This window comes from Sarcophilus harrisii, chromosome 2 (assembly GCF_902635505.1).
Source record: "Sarcophilus harrisii chromosome 2, mSarHar1.11, whole genome shotgun sequence".
Lineage (NCBI taxonomy): Eukaryota > Metazoa > Chordata > Mammalia > Dasyuromorphia > Dasyuridae > Sarcophilus > Sarcophilus harrisii.
The window spans coordinates 489,318,604-489,335,492 of record NC_045427.1 but is presented as its reverse complement, the minus strand read 5'-3'; the positions used below and the strand labels follow the sequence as shown (position 1 = coordinate 489,335,492).

Genomic DNA, 16,889 nt, shown 5'->3' with positions numbered 1-16,889 from the left:
TCAGCTGGAGACTGGATAAGCAAAAGTCCTTAGTCTTTATTCTTGGGTCTTTAGGGGTAGAAGTGAAGGGGATGGAAGTAGAACCTCTGCAACTGCCTTCTTCCTTGCAAAAAGTGACCCTGGCTAGTCTTACTCCATCCCCTAGTCCCTCCTACAATTCTCTGTATACACCAATCATTGGGCCAGCACAGGATAGTGGGAAGGGCCATTTTCCAAGCATATACCCATAGTGTATTGTCCAATCGATAGTTAGCCTCAAGTGCTTGTGGGTCCTGACTTCGGCGCATCAACTCAAGAGTTTCAGCCCTCTTCACAAAATATTTACATAATTAATAAAATATAAAACTATAATAAATAAAATATAAAAATATAAAAACATAAATATAAAAATATAAATATAAAACATTCTAATTTGACAGTTACCTGCTTTTCTGGAAAACATGTTAACAGAGGCATTTGGAGGGCCACCAGGACCTGGAGGAGCAGCAACCTGAGAAAGCTTAGGAAACGATGTTGGAGGTGGAGGTGGAGGTTTGCTCTGAAAAGAAAAAGATTCAACAGCTAATTTCAAGTGCAAATATAATCCAATCTGATATATAATCAAACATAATGTGATATATATTCTGATGTAATCTGATTAAAAACTGAACACCACCTTATTGAGTTTTAAGAGGTAAAGATGAACTTTTGAAATATAGCTGAAAAACAACCCTTTTGTTTGTAAAAAGCCTTTTTTCCCCAACAGGAATTTGGAAGAAATAGGTTTACTTCAACATCTTGCACCATATACTGTAATAAACTCAAAATGACTTGAATATTAAAGGTTACACTATAAAAATATTTAAAAAGAAAAATATGAAGTTCATGGCTACAGCCAGAAGGGGAAATGATAACCAAAAAAGTATAATGGAGGCAAACAAACAAAAAATATATTACCACTGCTAAAAATATAGAGAACTAATACAAGTGTATTACACCAAAAATAAGTGATCAAAGGATATAAAGCAACAGTTCTCTCAGGAATTATATCAACTATTAATAACTAAATGAAAGACTGGTGTAAAATCACTATAAAGAAAGAGTAATGAAAAATTAAAACAATTCTGAGAGGTTGTCAAAAGATGGGCACAATGATGCACTGTTAGTGCAATTATGAAGTGGTTCAATCATTCTGGAAAGCAAACTGGAATTAAGAAAATAACTAATATGTCCACATCACACTGCCAGAAATAATACTGTCAGTCAATGATAAAGTGAAGCTTTTAAAAAAGTACTGTAAAATAGTTAAAATGGCACTTTTGTAGAAAAAAATAACTAAAAATAAAATATATGCATGTCTATTTGGAGAAAGCTAAAGAAATTAGGGTACCTGACTGTAATGGAATGTTCTCAGCAAGAAATAATCAACATGCAAAACCAAGAAATAAGGACTTATATGAATTGATGCAGAGTAAAGTAAAACTGGGAGAGCAATATATACAATGATTACAAGATTGTAAATGAAAAGAACAGTAAAAACAAACAAAAACTACACAAACTAAATTCCATGAAAATATAAAAATGAAAAAAGCCCTGAGAAAGAATATACCTTCTTCCTAGCTTTATAGAAGGGAGTGAGTTTGGGTGTAGAACATTGCATATAATGTCAGATTTGGTTAATATGAGACTAGTTTTTAATTTTCTCCCTCCTCTTTCTTTTCTATCCTTTATCATAAGCAAAGGCATATTGGAAAATAAAGATGTTATAAAATATCAATAAAAACTAAAAAGGGAAAAAAGTCTATTCTTTCTCAATTAAAGCAAATGTTTTACCTCTTCTTCTGGCTCATCTAAATTCACCCAGCGCTGTTTCTTTCCATCCCAAACAATCTGTCAAGATTTAAAATAAAATAAAATGCACAAAAAGATTATAACCTTTTAATGTTCTTGGTTATTTAGTTTATCTTTAACTTGTTAAAGACAGAAGATAGAACTGTTCTTAGAGGATTCCACATCATTTAATAATTATTTTATATTAGTTTTGTTGTTGTTTATTCATGTCTAACTGTTTGTGACCTTGTCAATAACCTCATGGATGATACCACACCATTGCTGTCCATGGGGTTTTCTTGGCAAAGACACTGGAATGGTTTGTCACTTCCTTCCCCAGTGGATTAAAGCAATCAGAGGTTAAATGACATGCCTAAGATTACACAGCTATTATCTAAAGCAGGACTTTCTCACTAAAGATCCAGTGAGGCACCTAGCTATCTCCATTTTATACATATGCTTAATATCAGCTGTTGATATATTTCTCATTTTTATTAAAATTTAAATTTAGCTTGATTTTAAATATATTTGTGGATAAAAACAGAAGTGAGTAAATTAGTTGATCATATTTTAAAATACTTACTGATTTGTTTGTGTCATCTGGCAGATAAGCTTCCGTCTTTTTTTTCCCATGTAGCCAGCGAAAAAACCAAGACTCACCACTCTACAAATTAAAAAAAAAAAAAAAAAAAAAAAAAGAAAAAAAAAAAAGAAAAACAAGCACTTGGAAACTTTTTTCTTCAAACTACCAAGATAATGATGAAGGCATTAAATCAGGTTAAGAACAACCCCATTTTATAAAGTAGGGAGATGAGGAAGAGCCAGTAGTAGGGCCAAAAATACAGAACTATGTGTTCCCCAGTCTTTGTGGGGATGGGTCTGTTGAAGTAGAAACCAAGTCTCCCTGTGTCTAAGATTGTTGGTGCAGTGGCCTCTAATAAACTTAATCATAACAGATCTGCCCAATCTGTGACCTACGCCACTCCACCCCTCCTTTGGCAGTCTGATGGTCTCTAGGTTTCAGGATCTCACCACTCCAGCTCACAACTAGAATTTGTGTGAACACCTAGTTGACTTAATCCACCAAAATGGAGAGCTCCAACCTCCAGGGATCTACCAGCCTCAGCTTTCCCAGTAGCAGGATTTGTAAGCATGTGCCAACAAGGTCAGAATCTGCATGCTAAATTTTAAAATGTTCTCCCAAATTCCCTATTTATCGTCACATACTGAAGCCTTCACACAAGAGTTGATACTGTTTTTTCTAAAAGTCACCCACAGAAATATCAGGTGCTTTTACCTTTTTAGTTTCCTTGACCTCTTTTTTGACTTCTTTGGTGGGTCTCTTTACTTCTGAAGCAAAAGTTGTTGAGGGAGAAGGCTGCTGCCCAGCAGAGTTAGAACGTTCTCGTCCTTTATAGGATTCAGTGTTCTGACACTTTCTGGAATACTCCTATTTCAAAACATGGTGAATCAGTGCTAGTTTACATACTTAAAAGAGATTAGAAATCATTTTCATATGAATCCTTAAAAACATTACAAAATAACAAAATGACCAAACAGAAAAAGATAAGCTATAAACAAAGATGAAGAGCTGGTGAAAACAGCACAGATGTACTATACCATGTGTGCTGAAGACTGGGAGGTAGTTCTGGATCTTCGTCCTGGTGCCTGGTTAGATAAAGGTAGCACATGCTTATCAGTAAGCAGCTAAATAATGTCTCTTTGCAAATATTAAAGCTTTTGTGTAAATATTTAAATTAATTCTGAAACACAATGAGAAGCACCTTGCAACAAAAAGCATATTTGCTCTCTAGTTCTTAAGAAAATGAAAAGGAAATTTATTACACTTGTCAATTATGTACTGATTAAGTAGTAATTTTAAACAATTTTAATAAAAGTCTATGTTTAAGTTAGACTTTAAATCACCACTTTTAATTTTTCTAGGTACTAGCCTCACTCATTGACACTGAATTGCTGTGTGGTCACTTAACCTTAATTGCCAACTCTTCAAAATATTTGGAGATAAGTGATAAAATGTTACAGAAGCAGAATGGACAAGAGAGTTGGACTCAGGACTCAGGGTTAAGTGATTAAATGTTACACAAAGTAGGATCAAAGAAGGAGGATCAAAGACGAGAGTTGGACTCAGGGTTAGAAAAATCAGGATTTATTTCAACATATACTGCCTTTGACTATATACGAAATAACTATATACTAAAAAACCATAGGCAAATCATTTAGCCCTTCTCAGTGTTCTAGACAGCTCTCTTCAGTGTTTCACAACAAACTAGACCAAGAAGAGTAGGCAGTTTCTGGTTTTTGCAGAGATAGTATCAATAATCTCCCATTGGCTTAGAAAATGGTCACTGGCTTAGAAAAAGGCCATCACTAGCAAGTTCTACATCTATGAAAGCACAAGTTTGATTTAAAAAAATAGGATCAAGTAAATTGATAAGTAAAATTAAAATATAGCTTACTATACCTTTAAAAAGTGAAAATAATAAAGGAGATTATAACCCTGGAGAGGTGTCATGGACATTAATCAAAAGGTAGAGGGGTGTGTTTGTGTGCGCGTGCACGTGTGTTTTTTTTCATGATTCAGAAAATTACTCTTCATGAATTGAGCTATCATCCCCAAAAGATATTTCTAAAGATGTTAAATATTCATTAAAAACTTAAATAGGGAGAAGCAAAGTATTTTTTCCCCATAAGAAACAAAATATATTTCAGCATTTTGCTCATTTTCTTAAAGTTATCAAGTTTATACCTTAGAACTTATACGTGATCAAAGAAAATACACTTAAAATTGGTCCTCATAATTTACTGGATTAAAAAAAAAAAAAAAAAACACCTGTCACAAAACATCTGTGTTTTCTGTGGCTTAAGTAAACGGCATCCTAAGTGGGTACATTAAGCTATTGGTTTAAAATGCAGTTACTTTCAATTTAGTTTGTAAATTATCAAATTCTTCCAGATTATTTTTTATTCTCTCACCACCCCCTACTTTGGTTATGTTGTTCATAATGAACTCCCTTCACCCAAAATCAAGCAGAAAAAATATTTCCTGTATCATGTCACATACGACTACATATCTTTGCAATATGTAGAGCAGTAAGTTTTTTACCTTGTGTTTCTATTATACAGAAAATGATGTTTACAATTTAAACGGATTCTATATGGTAAAATGTATAAAAATGGCATTTACATGGAAATTTAGATAAAAGTATTTCAGTATTTTGCCAAGTCTTGACAAAGCTTTGGCATTGTTCTTCCTCTCTTATCCTGAAAAGACAAATTAGTAGCATAATTTCTAATATAAAAAAGCAAAGTCAACATTTAAAAATGAGGTTAGAAAGTTTGTTTAGATGAGCAAAGCATTTCTTAAAGATGTTATATTAACAGCTTATTAAAAAAACCTCTGGATGCTCTTCTTGGCCAATTTATTGTGAGACACTGAAGGTATATAATATTTCTAAGAAATAGGTCTGTTTTAATAATACTGAGTGAGTGAAGTGAACAGAATCAGAATTACATTGCACATGGCAACAGCAACACTATTTGACTCAGCTCTTCTCAGCAATACAATAATCCAAGACAATTCCAAAAGACTTGTGATGGAAAATTCTATTCAAATCCAGAGAAAAAACTGATGGAGTCTGAAAGTACATTAAAGCACACTTTTTTCACGTGCTTTGTTTTGTTTTATTTTTTGGTGTGTGTGTCCCCCCCTTCCCCATTCTGATCTGTTTCTTCTTTGACAACATGACTGATGTGGAAATAGATTTAACAAGATTGCACATGTATAATCTATCAGATTGCTTTGCTGTCTTGGGAAGGAGAAAAATTTACAAGTCATGCTCAAATAAAAAAAAATTGCTGAAAACTATTTTATATGCTATCAGAAAAAAAAATACTATTTACATTAAAAGAAAAAAAATAAGGCCACATTGTAAAAGTGCAGAGAAAATTTCAGAGATTTGGTACAGAACTTTAAGAGGACAGGAATATGGAGATTAAGGATTATATAAATAATCCTTATAGAAGTATTAACATGAAAAGCTATATATATATATACATAAATATCTATATATCTATCTATATCTATATCTATATATTTGTAAACATAAAACAATTTTATATATCTGAGGAAATTTTTTACTTAATTAGGGTAACTGACTTCATCTCATTATGAAAAAATCTACCCCTCTTCTATTTCTCAACTTGCATTAGTTTAGAGGTGATTTATCTTTCTCCCATTATTTTAGTCATTTAACTATTTCTTTTTTAAAAAATGAACGTCTAGAATTGCTTCCTCATGGTAAGCACTTAAAAGTTGATTTGATGCCAAACTCCTCTCTCAATTGTAGCTATTTCTCTTTCCAACTCTAGCTGAAGAAGCAGCAATAGTGATTTTCATTGGCATAAAGGTGACTATATAAACAAATAACGATTGAGTACCATATTGGCAAATTTCCCACCAAAATCCTCTTCTCTTTGTTCTGAAATAGAGTTTCTAATGGATGATTCCGGTGGCACTCGTCCTATTATTAAAAAGATAATCATTGTAATTTTAGTATTGAAGAATTATTTAAGGAAAGCAAATATGAATTATAGAACATAACTATGCAATAACTACGTAACCTCAAAAACATACTTAACCTAAAGGTTTATCTTAACTATTTTCAACTTTCTTTAAAAAGCATTTGAATTGACTTTTCAAAAAAAAAAAAAAAAAAAAAATTTAAGCAAAAACAAGTCAAATACACATCAAGGCACAGAAATGGCAGAAACTATATAAGATTTAGTTTTTAAATCCATGATACTATTTATTGTGATCTCAGGACAAAAATGACTTTATTAATCCCTTATTAATGAGTCTCAAGCAGAAATTCATCAGTTCTATCTGAAGAATTGACATCCTAAAGTTACTTTTATAGGAATGTCCACTATTATTCTGCACTATTATTTAAGAACACAAATCTATCTTTCAGGGCAGAGTTCTTGAAGGTTAAGGCCGAAGAAAATAAAAGTGGGTAATTCCTACCATGCTAGAAAGTATACCCAAACTCAAGGAAGGACTGTCATCTGAGCAATGGCTAGTTTGGAAAGATTCACCCCTGGATGTTTGGCCACCAAGTGATGAATCTGATTTTTGACCACAGCAATTCATCAAGATGATTTTTCTACTGAGGGATGGAAGGGCTCATGAATGTACATCTTGGTATCAGCGGAAGAAATCTTCATAGGGTTGAAATCACAGGTGCTTGAGAAGTAGTACTAAAGTATCTGGTGCTTAAGACTCAGGTGATTTTAAGTGAACTGCTAAATTTTCATCATGCCATTTCATTTAAACTGAAAACCCAACTTAAGTTGAAAAGTTGAACACAAGTTGCTTCAGCAGACCAACCTGTGTCCTGGCTCCTAGATTCTTCTGGCAGTTGATCTGTCACCTGAAGAGACTGCCCACCTGGAGAAACATTAGGCCCTGGATACACGGCTGCATGCTCAGGACCATACTGATCTGAAAACCCAGGTACAGACACTGGTGATCCATAAACAGGGGTATGCCCAATAGGTCCAGGAGGCACTGGATAGAATGGTATATTGTCAGGTTTTTCTTGATGGAAGGAAGTTGGAATACTGCCTGAATTTTCAAGGATGGTCTGAGGAGCTATACAATAAAAAGAAAAACAGCCTAGATTTTTTGTTGTATCAAATTTAACTCAACAGGAAGGATAGTGCATTTTGTACTAAACATATGTTACAAAATCGAAGCCTTTTGTAAGGTCTTTGTAGATCACTGCTGACTCCCTTCATTTTGAGAGGAAGAGCTAATATAATAAAAATGACAATTCTACTTAATCTACTTAATCAGTGCTATACCAAACTTCCAAGCTTTACAGAGCTAGAAAAAAATAACAAAATTCATCTAAGAGAACAAAAGACAAGAATTTCAAGGCAATTAATGGAAAAAATAATGTAAAGGTAAGTGACCTAGCTGTACCAGATCTAAAACTATATTATAAAGCAGCGGTCATCAAAGTCATTAGATACTGTCTAAGAAACAGAGTAGTGGATCAGTTGAGGGTAGGTTCACAAGACCTACAGTAGTCAATTACTATAATAATCTAGTGGAGAAGACTAACTTCTGGGATAAGAACTCAGTATTTGACAAAAATTGCTGGGAAAACTGGAAATTATGGAAGAAATTATGCACTGACCAACATATAATATTTTATACTGAAATGAAGTCAAAATGGGTTCATGATTTAGACATAAAGAGTGATGCTATAAGCAAATTAGGAAAACAAGGAATAGTTTACCTCTCAGATTTGTGAAGAAAGGAATTTGTGGCCAAAAAACAACTACAATAATTACGAAATGCAAAATGGTTAATTTTGATTACATTAAATCAAAAAAGTTTTGCAAAAACAAAACCAATGTAGGCAAGATTAGAAAGGAAGCAGAAAAGAGAAAAAAAATTTTATATTCAATGTTTCTGATAAAGATTGATTCAAATTTATAAATCATTCCCCAGTTGATAAATGGTCAAAGGATATGAAGACAATTTTCAGATGAAGAAATTAAACCCATTTATAATCATATGAAAAAAAAAATGTTCTAAATTACTAATGATTAGAGAAATGCAAATTAATACAACTCTGAGGTACCACTGACACATTCTCAGATTGGCTAAGATGACAGGAAAAGATGATACCATGTTGGAGGGGATGTGGGAAAACTTGGACACTACTGCATTATTGGTGGAGATGTGAACTGATCTAACCATTTTGGAGAACAATTTGCAACTATGGCCAAAGGGCTATCAAACTGGCTCTGTATCCCAAAGAAATCATAAAAGAAGGAAAAGGACCCATATGTATAAAAATATTTGTAGTAACTCTTTTAATGGTAGCAAATGTGGACTGAAGCATATTTTCACCATTTTGTTTCTTTTTCATGATTTTTTCCTTTTTGGTTTGATTTTTCGTGCACAAAACGACAAATTATGGAAATATATTTAAAAGAATTGCACATATTTAACCTATATCAGATTGCTTGCTACCTTGGAGAAGAGGGAAATAAGGGAGAGAGGGAAAAAATTTTGGAGCACAAAGTATTATAAAAATGAATGTTAAAAATTACCTGAATATATGTATTTGAAAAAATAAAATACTATTGAAAATATATGAAAGAAAAAAAAAGACTCAGAAAATGAAAGTCACTTTGCCCAATGTCACATAATAGTGAATGGAAGAGCCAGAGCTAGATGGTCAGTTTTTTTTAAACTTCTAGCCCAGTGGTTTTTCTACCACATCACTATACTAATATATGTTGGTATAATCAAAGTTTGAGAAGAAAAAGAGACCTGTCTACAGAACATTATTAAAAGCTAATCAGATTCCAGTGGCAAAACAACAAGTAAACAAACCTAAAAACCACCTTTACGTCCAATAATTAGAGAACATTTGAATAATGATAGTACTACTCATGTAACACCAATGTGAGGGAAGCAAGAGGGAATGGAGAGCTGTTTTCCCTGAGAGCACTAAATGCAGGTTTCAAGGTCTCTCAGACAAGTTAAAAATCTCAGATATTGGCCTGGCACTGACTTTACCATACCCCAGTCATGTTATAAGTTGAAGTCCAGGTTATAGCAGAGGTCAAATTAGTGACCACTATCAGATTAAAATGTAATTGGGAAATATTTAACAAAACAAAAATGCAATACAACACAAATAATAGTAATTTATAGGGCCTGTAGGGACATGTTTCTACTTGGATTTGCTCTATAACAATTTGATCACAGATCCAGATAAAAATAAATCTAATAAAATACAAAAAAGAATGGAAAACCTACTGTGGGTAGGAATGTTGGGGGCAAAGTACAAGTCAGAATAGAAGAAAACAATGCATATGAGCTCCCATCTACAATTCCTGCAAGAACTGTCGAATGCACCAGACAATCTTGATGGGGGGAAAAAAACAGAAAAAGTCAAAGTAACTCCTTTGTCTGGTCCAGATCAGTATTGGGAGATGAATAAAAAGATCTGTAGACATTGGAGACATAATCCTAAGGAAAAATGGAATAGTGCCCACGGAGAGGTTACACACAAAAGTTGTCCCAAGAGTCATACAAGGATACCATATGACCAGGCTTATACCAAGGCACTTTGACAGGGAGTTCCCGACTAGTAACTTTGTTGCCCACTCTCCAGTCCTAGGTCACAGATCCAGGACAGGAAACCTGAACACAAAAGGGGTTCCTGGTCAAGGAGGCCCTAGGGGGAATGCTGAGAAAGAAGAAAGGTCAGAAGCTGCCACTAATAGCAGTAGCAATAGTGTGGCTCAGACATCAGATACAAAGTAAGGCTTCAAAGCCAGCATTTAGCCCAGCCTGCAGAGGAATACCCACTCCAGGAAACCCAGACAAAAGCAGAACTTGCACTTCTGCTGCTCTGAACTCAAAAACCTGGCTGAGGAGTTGAGAATCCAGGAGCAGTCTATTCTTGCCCAGATTCAAACCCAGGTCAGGACCCTGCAATATTCAGACCAGGGCAAGGGCAGCAAGAAGGACAGCCATCAGACTTCTATGGATCAGACCACTTGAACACTGAAAGCTTGCAAATTCTCATGTTGTGCCTGAAATCCTAAACTAACATAACATAAATACCCCAAGAATGAAGCCAAAGGACCAGTCTAGATCTTCCCTTCAGAAGTGTAGCAAAACCTAGTCTTAATATCGAGTTAGAACATAGACAGGGAGGAATCCCACTCAAATGAACAATTTTAGTCAAAAGAATAGGACATTCAAAAAACACACACAGAAGAAAATGATTCTAAAACATCTAGAGACTATGTTCCTGAGAAAAACATAGTCTGTGTTTAAATCCAACTATAATTCTAAGAAGAATTAATAAGTTAAAAAAAAAGTTAATAAGTCTTTTTATAAATGCAATGGGAATACAAGATTTTTTTGGAAAAGAAAAAATTATAAAAAGAATTAACAGCTTCCAAGAAACTGTGCCCAAATCTCCGTGAAAACCTGAATAGACTAAAGAGAAGTCAAAAGGCTGAAAATATGGGGAAGATGCAAAGTATCTCATTAGCAGTAACTGACCTGAAAATTAAATCAAGAAGAACTTGAAAATCATTAATCTATCTGAACACTAAAATAAAAAAAAGAGCCTAGAGATAATACTCTAAAATTGCTTATCTTGCTTAGAAATAGAGGGCAAAGTGGAAACAAAAAGATTCCATTGGTTACTTTTTGAAAGAAAGCACACGATGAAAACTCCCAGGGAAATTATAATAAAAATCCAGAGCTTACAAATCAAAAGAACAAAAACTACATCAAGCAGCCAGAAAGAGTTTGTGACCTTAAGAGCCAGAGCCAGGATCACACAAAATTTAGCAGATAGTACTATATAAAGAAGTAGAAAACTCGGAATACAATTATCTAGAACAGGCAAAGAAGATGGGTTTATAGCCAAGAATAATCTACCCAGGAAAACTAATCATCACACTAGAACACAAAAAATGGATTTTTAATGAAAGAGAAAACTTTCAAGTAGAGGATCAAAGATAAAATGCTTCAATTGAAATAGATTGTTGGTAAGAGTTGTACAATGTGTTTGGGTTCATAGATTTCAATTAGATAAGCCCTAGGAGTGATACTATTAAATCGCGATAATCTTAAGAATGGATAAAGGGAAGAGGAAAATGCTGAGATGAGATGGAATAGGGGAAAACCAAGATCTCAGAGAGGGAAAAAAAAAAAAAAAGGAAAGGTAAGTTAGGGAAAATTATTTCACATAATCAAAACACACTAATTGACATCTATAGAAATAAGAATAAAAGTTAAACTGTCTGAATTGATCAAAGGAGCATGCAGAAACACGCATGCATGCATGAGCACACACACACACACATACACACAGCTAGATAGCAAAATCCCCTTCACTAAATACTAAAATAATCAGAAGGAAAAAGGGAGGGGAAGCAGATTAGAAGGATGGTAGATTAAAGAGATTCTAAGCAAAACAAATTCTAAAGATTTACAACTCTTTTTGAAGTGGCAAAGAATAGGAATCTGAGGAAGTATTTATAAATTGAAAAATGGATGGATAAAGTTAGGGGATGTGTGATAAGAATACTATTGTACTGAACTTTTATCAAAAGATGATACCCACCTCCAAATGGAAAAATGAAAAATCCATATTACTGAATGAGATGAATTTTTTTTAAATATGACCAATGTGGAAAACTGTCTGGATAGACTATTCATTATTTCAATGGATTTCGTTTTCCTCATATTCTTAATTTGGGGCAAGAGGGGAAGTGGGATGGAAAGATAAAAATATGGATCTTGCTGATTAAAACAAATAAATCTTACAAAAATTAGAAGGATTAAAACATATATAAAACTAATAAAATGACTGAATCAGAACTACATATACATTATTAACTACAGTAACTTTATTTTTTAAAAAATGTAAATAAAAGGAAAAAAGAAGGAAAACTGAAAGGTAAAAGAATTTCACTTAAGGGCAGTAGGGAGCCATAAAAGCATTTTTTTTTCTTATTTGCTAATTTGTTTGGTTCTAACTTGTTATAAGCTAGAGAGTTTGAAATAATATAATGTCTCTCTTCTGTATGTTTATTTGTTTTTGTTGCTAGGTTAAGTTTATCATTAAAAATAAAATTTAAAATAAAATTTTAACACGAGATATTTGATCTATGTCAAAATGAAAAGGAATGAATAAAGTGTGTAAGGTGAAAAGAACTTAAGGAAAAAGAGAAGGAAAAGGATAAAATAGAGCCAGATTTTTCCAAATAAACACAAAAGAAAAGATATAATAAAAACCTTCAAGAAAATAAAAATCTATCATAATCAAAATTATCAAAGGGAAAAAATGTAGATATAACAAATTATAATAGAACCTCCTCATTAAAATATCAGAAGAAATGGAGATAGGGGAAAAAAAAACTAATTAAGACACTAATACATATCCATGACAGATAAATAAGAAAAACTGACAGTTAAAAAAAACAAACAAACAAACTATAAGACAAAATTTAAAAAGGGCTTATTTTATTTATCTCCTATAAAGATTCCCAAAGGCCAATTTCTCTTCAGGACAAAACCTACGATGAGGTACTTTCTTTCTCTCCTTAATAGTGCCTTCCTTCTAATGACACCTTTCTCCTTCATCTAGCTAATTCTGGCTAGTCTAACTATATGCTCTCTTGCTCTCTTCACCTTTACCATTCTTGGTGTCTAATTCATTCCTTCATTTCATCTACTAACACCTCCCTCCCTAAAAAAAAAAAAAAAAAAAAAAAATCAATCTACTTTTTGCCAACGAGGAGAAAGAAAGACTCCCACAGTACACTGAACAAAGTAAATGCATAATCAGTGTTCACTTTTTGGAAGAAATGAATGATGAGTAAGACAAAATGAAAAGTTATCAAAAAAGATCCTACCCCAAAAATTGAATAGTAAGAAGGAATAACACAAAATGGGTACAAATTGTACAACCAAATATAGCTCAGAAAAATGAATACATAACTCTAATTTTATGTACATTTGTGCTAATGTTAACTACTTGTAATCTTCCTTGCAATAAATTAATGGTAATTCAAAACTCCATACCAACTATATAAAACTTTCCTTCTTATAGAAGTATTAAGATAAATGATGCGAAACAATATTTAGTGACTATACAAGAAAATTAATCAAAATTGTGAGGGTGGGAGCTTGCTAATTAAAGTAACATGTTTTGTAGATTTGTAGATATTGCTAATGTTAGAATAAAAGAATATTTCCTTTTGGGTTTATTGTGATGAAGAATAGTACTCAATCTATAATATGATCACATGCAAGCTATACAGAAGCCATTATGCAAGAGTTATAAGGTATTCAGTAACAATTCATAAAAAACCCCTCAATTCATTAAAGATCAAAACAGCTCCCTGAAAGTGATAATTGGATTAATCTTTTCCCTTAGTTGCCAATTATTCCTTTGTTTTCCTGATAATTCAAAGCTTTCATTTTCAAAAAGATTTCTTCTAATTTCTCCAGCATATATTTACTTCTCAAACAAAAGGTTTAAAGCACTTACCTGAAGGCATAAGGCGAATGTTTTGGTTAGACTGCTCTGTATTAGGCAACAATGATGCTAATAATGGGTTGTCAGTTCCTGGGCCAATTTCTTGACTATGTTCTGTGCCATCATATTGCTCCAGTTCAGAGCTTGGTGTACTTGGGTACTGATGTGGTGTTGCTCTGTCCTGATTCCAAATTACATCACCCTCCTATAGGAGAAATATTTCAGCCATTTTTCAAGAAGGTAAAAATTTCAGGAAGCATAATCTGCATTATAACAACCTGAATCGAGCATAAAATATCAATTATTAGTATTTCTGATTTATTCTCTCTTCACAAAAGTAACATAATTCAAAGTGCCTGTTTTTGTTAATTAGGAATTCTCATAAACACAGTCATTTAATACCTATATCTAAAATTTCAAATATGTAAATAAACGAGGAAACAATTTTCTGAAACAAAACCCAAAAAATTGTCTTACAATTAGAACGAATTCTATACCTCTATCTGCCTCTTCAACTGCTGAAGCTGTATTAACCAAGTAGGTTCAATAAATGATTCCTGTTCTGGTTTCTCTTTTATTTGAGGATCGAAGAGTCGTAACTGGGAGGCTATCTAGAAAAGCACAAAAAATGAAGACTGTTACTATTATAACATTTGCCAAATCAAAATCACTTTTCAAAATAATAAAGCTTGGAGCAAATGCATCTTCAATGCTAGTACTGGAAGTTTTCAATGAACTCAACAGTTTATAGCATGCAAAGTTAATAGAGCCAGCCCTGAAACTAATAAGAGCAGAGGTTCATGTCCCACCTTGTAAATACACTAACTGTATGACTCTTGACAAATCATCTCCTGGTTCTCTTTCCTAATCAGGGATCTCTTTACACCAGTGAAATCAAACTAGAGATCCAGACTTCATCCCTTGCAGACTTGTCATCTGACTATTTTTTTTTTTAAATTTTAAATTAACAAGCATTTGTCTTTTTCTCCCTCCCATCTTTCTCCTGTTGATTTAAAAGAAAAAAAAAAAAACCCTCAGGAAAAATAAAGAAAATTTTTGTTAACAAGTCAAGCAAACCAAATTTTCTTAATTTCAAAAACTCAAATTCATTTTTGTTATTTATTTAGTACCAGTAAATATGTAATTCTATTTAAAATATCACAGATGTGAGCACATTATAAACAATGAAATTACTGGATGGGAAAAGATGTATTTTAAAGTTGCACATTTCATATAAAAATTATATAATATTTTACCCCCCTGAATGAAGTTTCTTTTGTGCTGAAAAACAAAGGTCATCATTATTTTTAGTGTACCAAGTTCACCACAAATAAATTAGCACAAGGGAGTAGCTAAATGGAACAGAGGATAAAGTACTGACTCTGAAGTCAGAAAGATCAGAGTTCAAATCTATCCTCAAGATGCTTAACATTTACTAGCTGTGTGATCCTGGGCAAGTCATTTAACCCCAACTGCCTCACCAAAAATAAATGAATGAATAACTGAAATGAAAATTACCAAATGGTTTAGGATAAATTAGCACAAGTCATTAAATAAGAACCACTTTACTAAAAGATGAACATCATAATAATTATGGAAGAAAATTTATTCAATTCCTATTATTGTTTGCTTAATAATCAGTTATTACAAAAAGGAAGCTTAATTTTTAAGTTAGTATTTCATCTCCCTAAACACATGATTTTTATGCAATCAGATAACCTGAAAAAGACTTAGTAAAAACAGCAAGTACCTGAATGAGCTGGCTAATCAGCACTGGTGAATACTGGCGTGGTTGTTTGAGAATAGTTTTAGAAATGACTTCGCAGTAATGAAAGGCCTGTGCAGCAAGTCCCATTTCAGCCAATCGACAAGCATAGATGAATTTGAATACCTAAAGGAACCAAATGAGGATGTATTTTATGCCTTTCAATTATTATTTAATTACTTCTCACTAATGTCCATATTTATTCCTCTAGAAAATCACTCATCATATCTGAATTGGCACAATGTTACAAGCAGATAGCTTAAATCTTTATAGCACTGGCACTAGTTAGCATCATCATTTCCAAATTCCACTCTTCTACAAAGTCAGATATATCAAGTGCAAATTCAGACAATACTCATATACCCTGCCTCACTCCCCCAAAAAGATGTTTTCATATTTTAATTTTTGTTTCTTCTCCAAAATTACCTTTGGCTTTGGAATTTTATGATGCTAAAAACATAGTAATGACGTACTTTAAAGGAAAACAAGTCATTAGAAACAACCCAGAAGAGTAGGAATTGTTCTATCATAGCTCATTATATTACCTGCGCTATGATTTAACTTGTGTCCCCTAACTGAAACAACAAATACTTAAATTCTGATGTAAAATTTCTTAACATTAGAAGGAATAAAGGAAATTTCATGGCATGGTTCATAAACAGATCCAACTTTGAGAAACTAAACATTTTAGGAAATAAAAGATTTAAAAATCAAAAAAATAATTATAAAATCCTTAAAGCAAATGGTTTCTGATTTACCAAAGAAATTATTTTTGCAGGATTATTTTCTGCCTCCTACTTCTGCCTTAAATCTCTCATATTGATAATCTACTCTCTATTCAGTGGTCAAAGTAACATTCCTCAAGGGTGTCTAGCTATGTCATTCATCTCCATATTCCCATGTACCTCCTTCTCCCCTTTACCTCTCAGAATCCAGTTTTCCTTCAAAATTCAATTTAAATATCATCTTTAATATGAGCCCTTATATGATTCCATCTAGCTTCAAGTGCTTTTACTCCAAAAAAAAAAAAATTATCTTGTGCAGTGTCCCAAAAGTCTTAGTATAGTTATTAGCTTTAATACCTCAGTGCATTTCTAAACTATTAAAGCTTAAAAATAATATATTTTTAGATTTTTAGAACACTATATTTTATTAAAAATGTTGTAGCCACACTGATACATATTCATGTTATCTCTCTCTAC

The 16,889-nt window shown here is 32.8% G+C and overlaps 1 protein-coding gene across 6 annotated transcripts in view; it reads right to left on the bottom strand.

Annotated features, from left to right (window-relative positions):
• SEC16A (SEC16 homolog A, endoplasmic reticulum export factor) overlaps positions 1 to 16,889 on the bottom strand; it is a 51,278-nt gene that overhangs the window by 6,943 nt on the left and 27,446 nt on the right. For 5 of the 6 annotated variants that reach the window (XM_012554026.3, XM_023494343.2, XM_031954942.1 and 2 more), the window contains 10 exons: positions 15,673 to 15,813; positions 14,420 to 14,533; positions 13,935 to 14,127; positions 7,217 to 7,480; positions 6,268 to 6,350; positions 3,430 to 3,477; positions 3,107 to 3,259; positions 2,393 to 2,473; positions 1,813 to 1,869; positions 424 to 538 (listed from right to left, as the gene is read on the bottom strand). In XM_012554026.3, coding sequence (XP_012409480.1) covers positions 424 to 538; positions 1,813 to 1,869; positions 2,393 to 2,473; positions 3,107 to 3,259; positions 3,430 to 3,477; positions 6,268 to 6,350; positions 7,217 to 7,480; positions 13,935 to 14,127; positions 14,420 to 14,533; positions 15,673 to 15,813 — 1,249 coding nt within the window. The remainder of the gene's footprint in view (positions 1 to 423; positions 539 to 1,812; positions 1,870 to 2,392; positions 2,474 to 3,106; positions 3,260 to 3,429; positions 3,478 to 6,267; positions 6,351 to 7,216; positions 7,481 to 13,934; positions 14,128 to 14,419; positions 14,534 to 15,672; positions 15,814 to 16,889) is intronic. The other variant, XM_012554028.3, reaches the window with a different exon arrangement.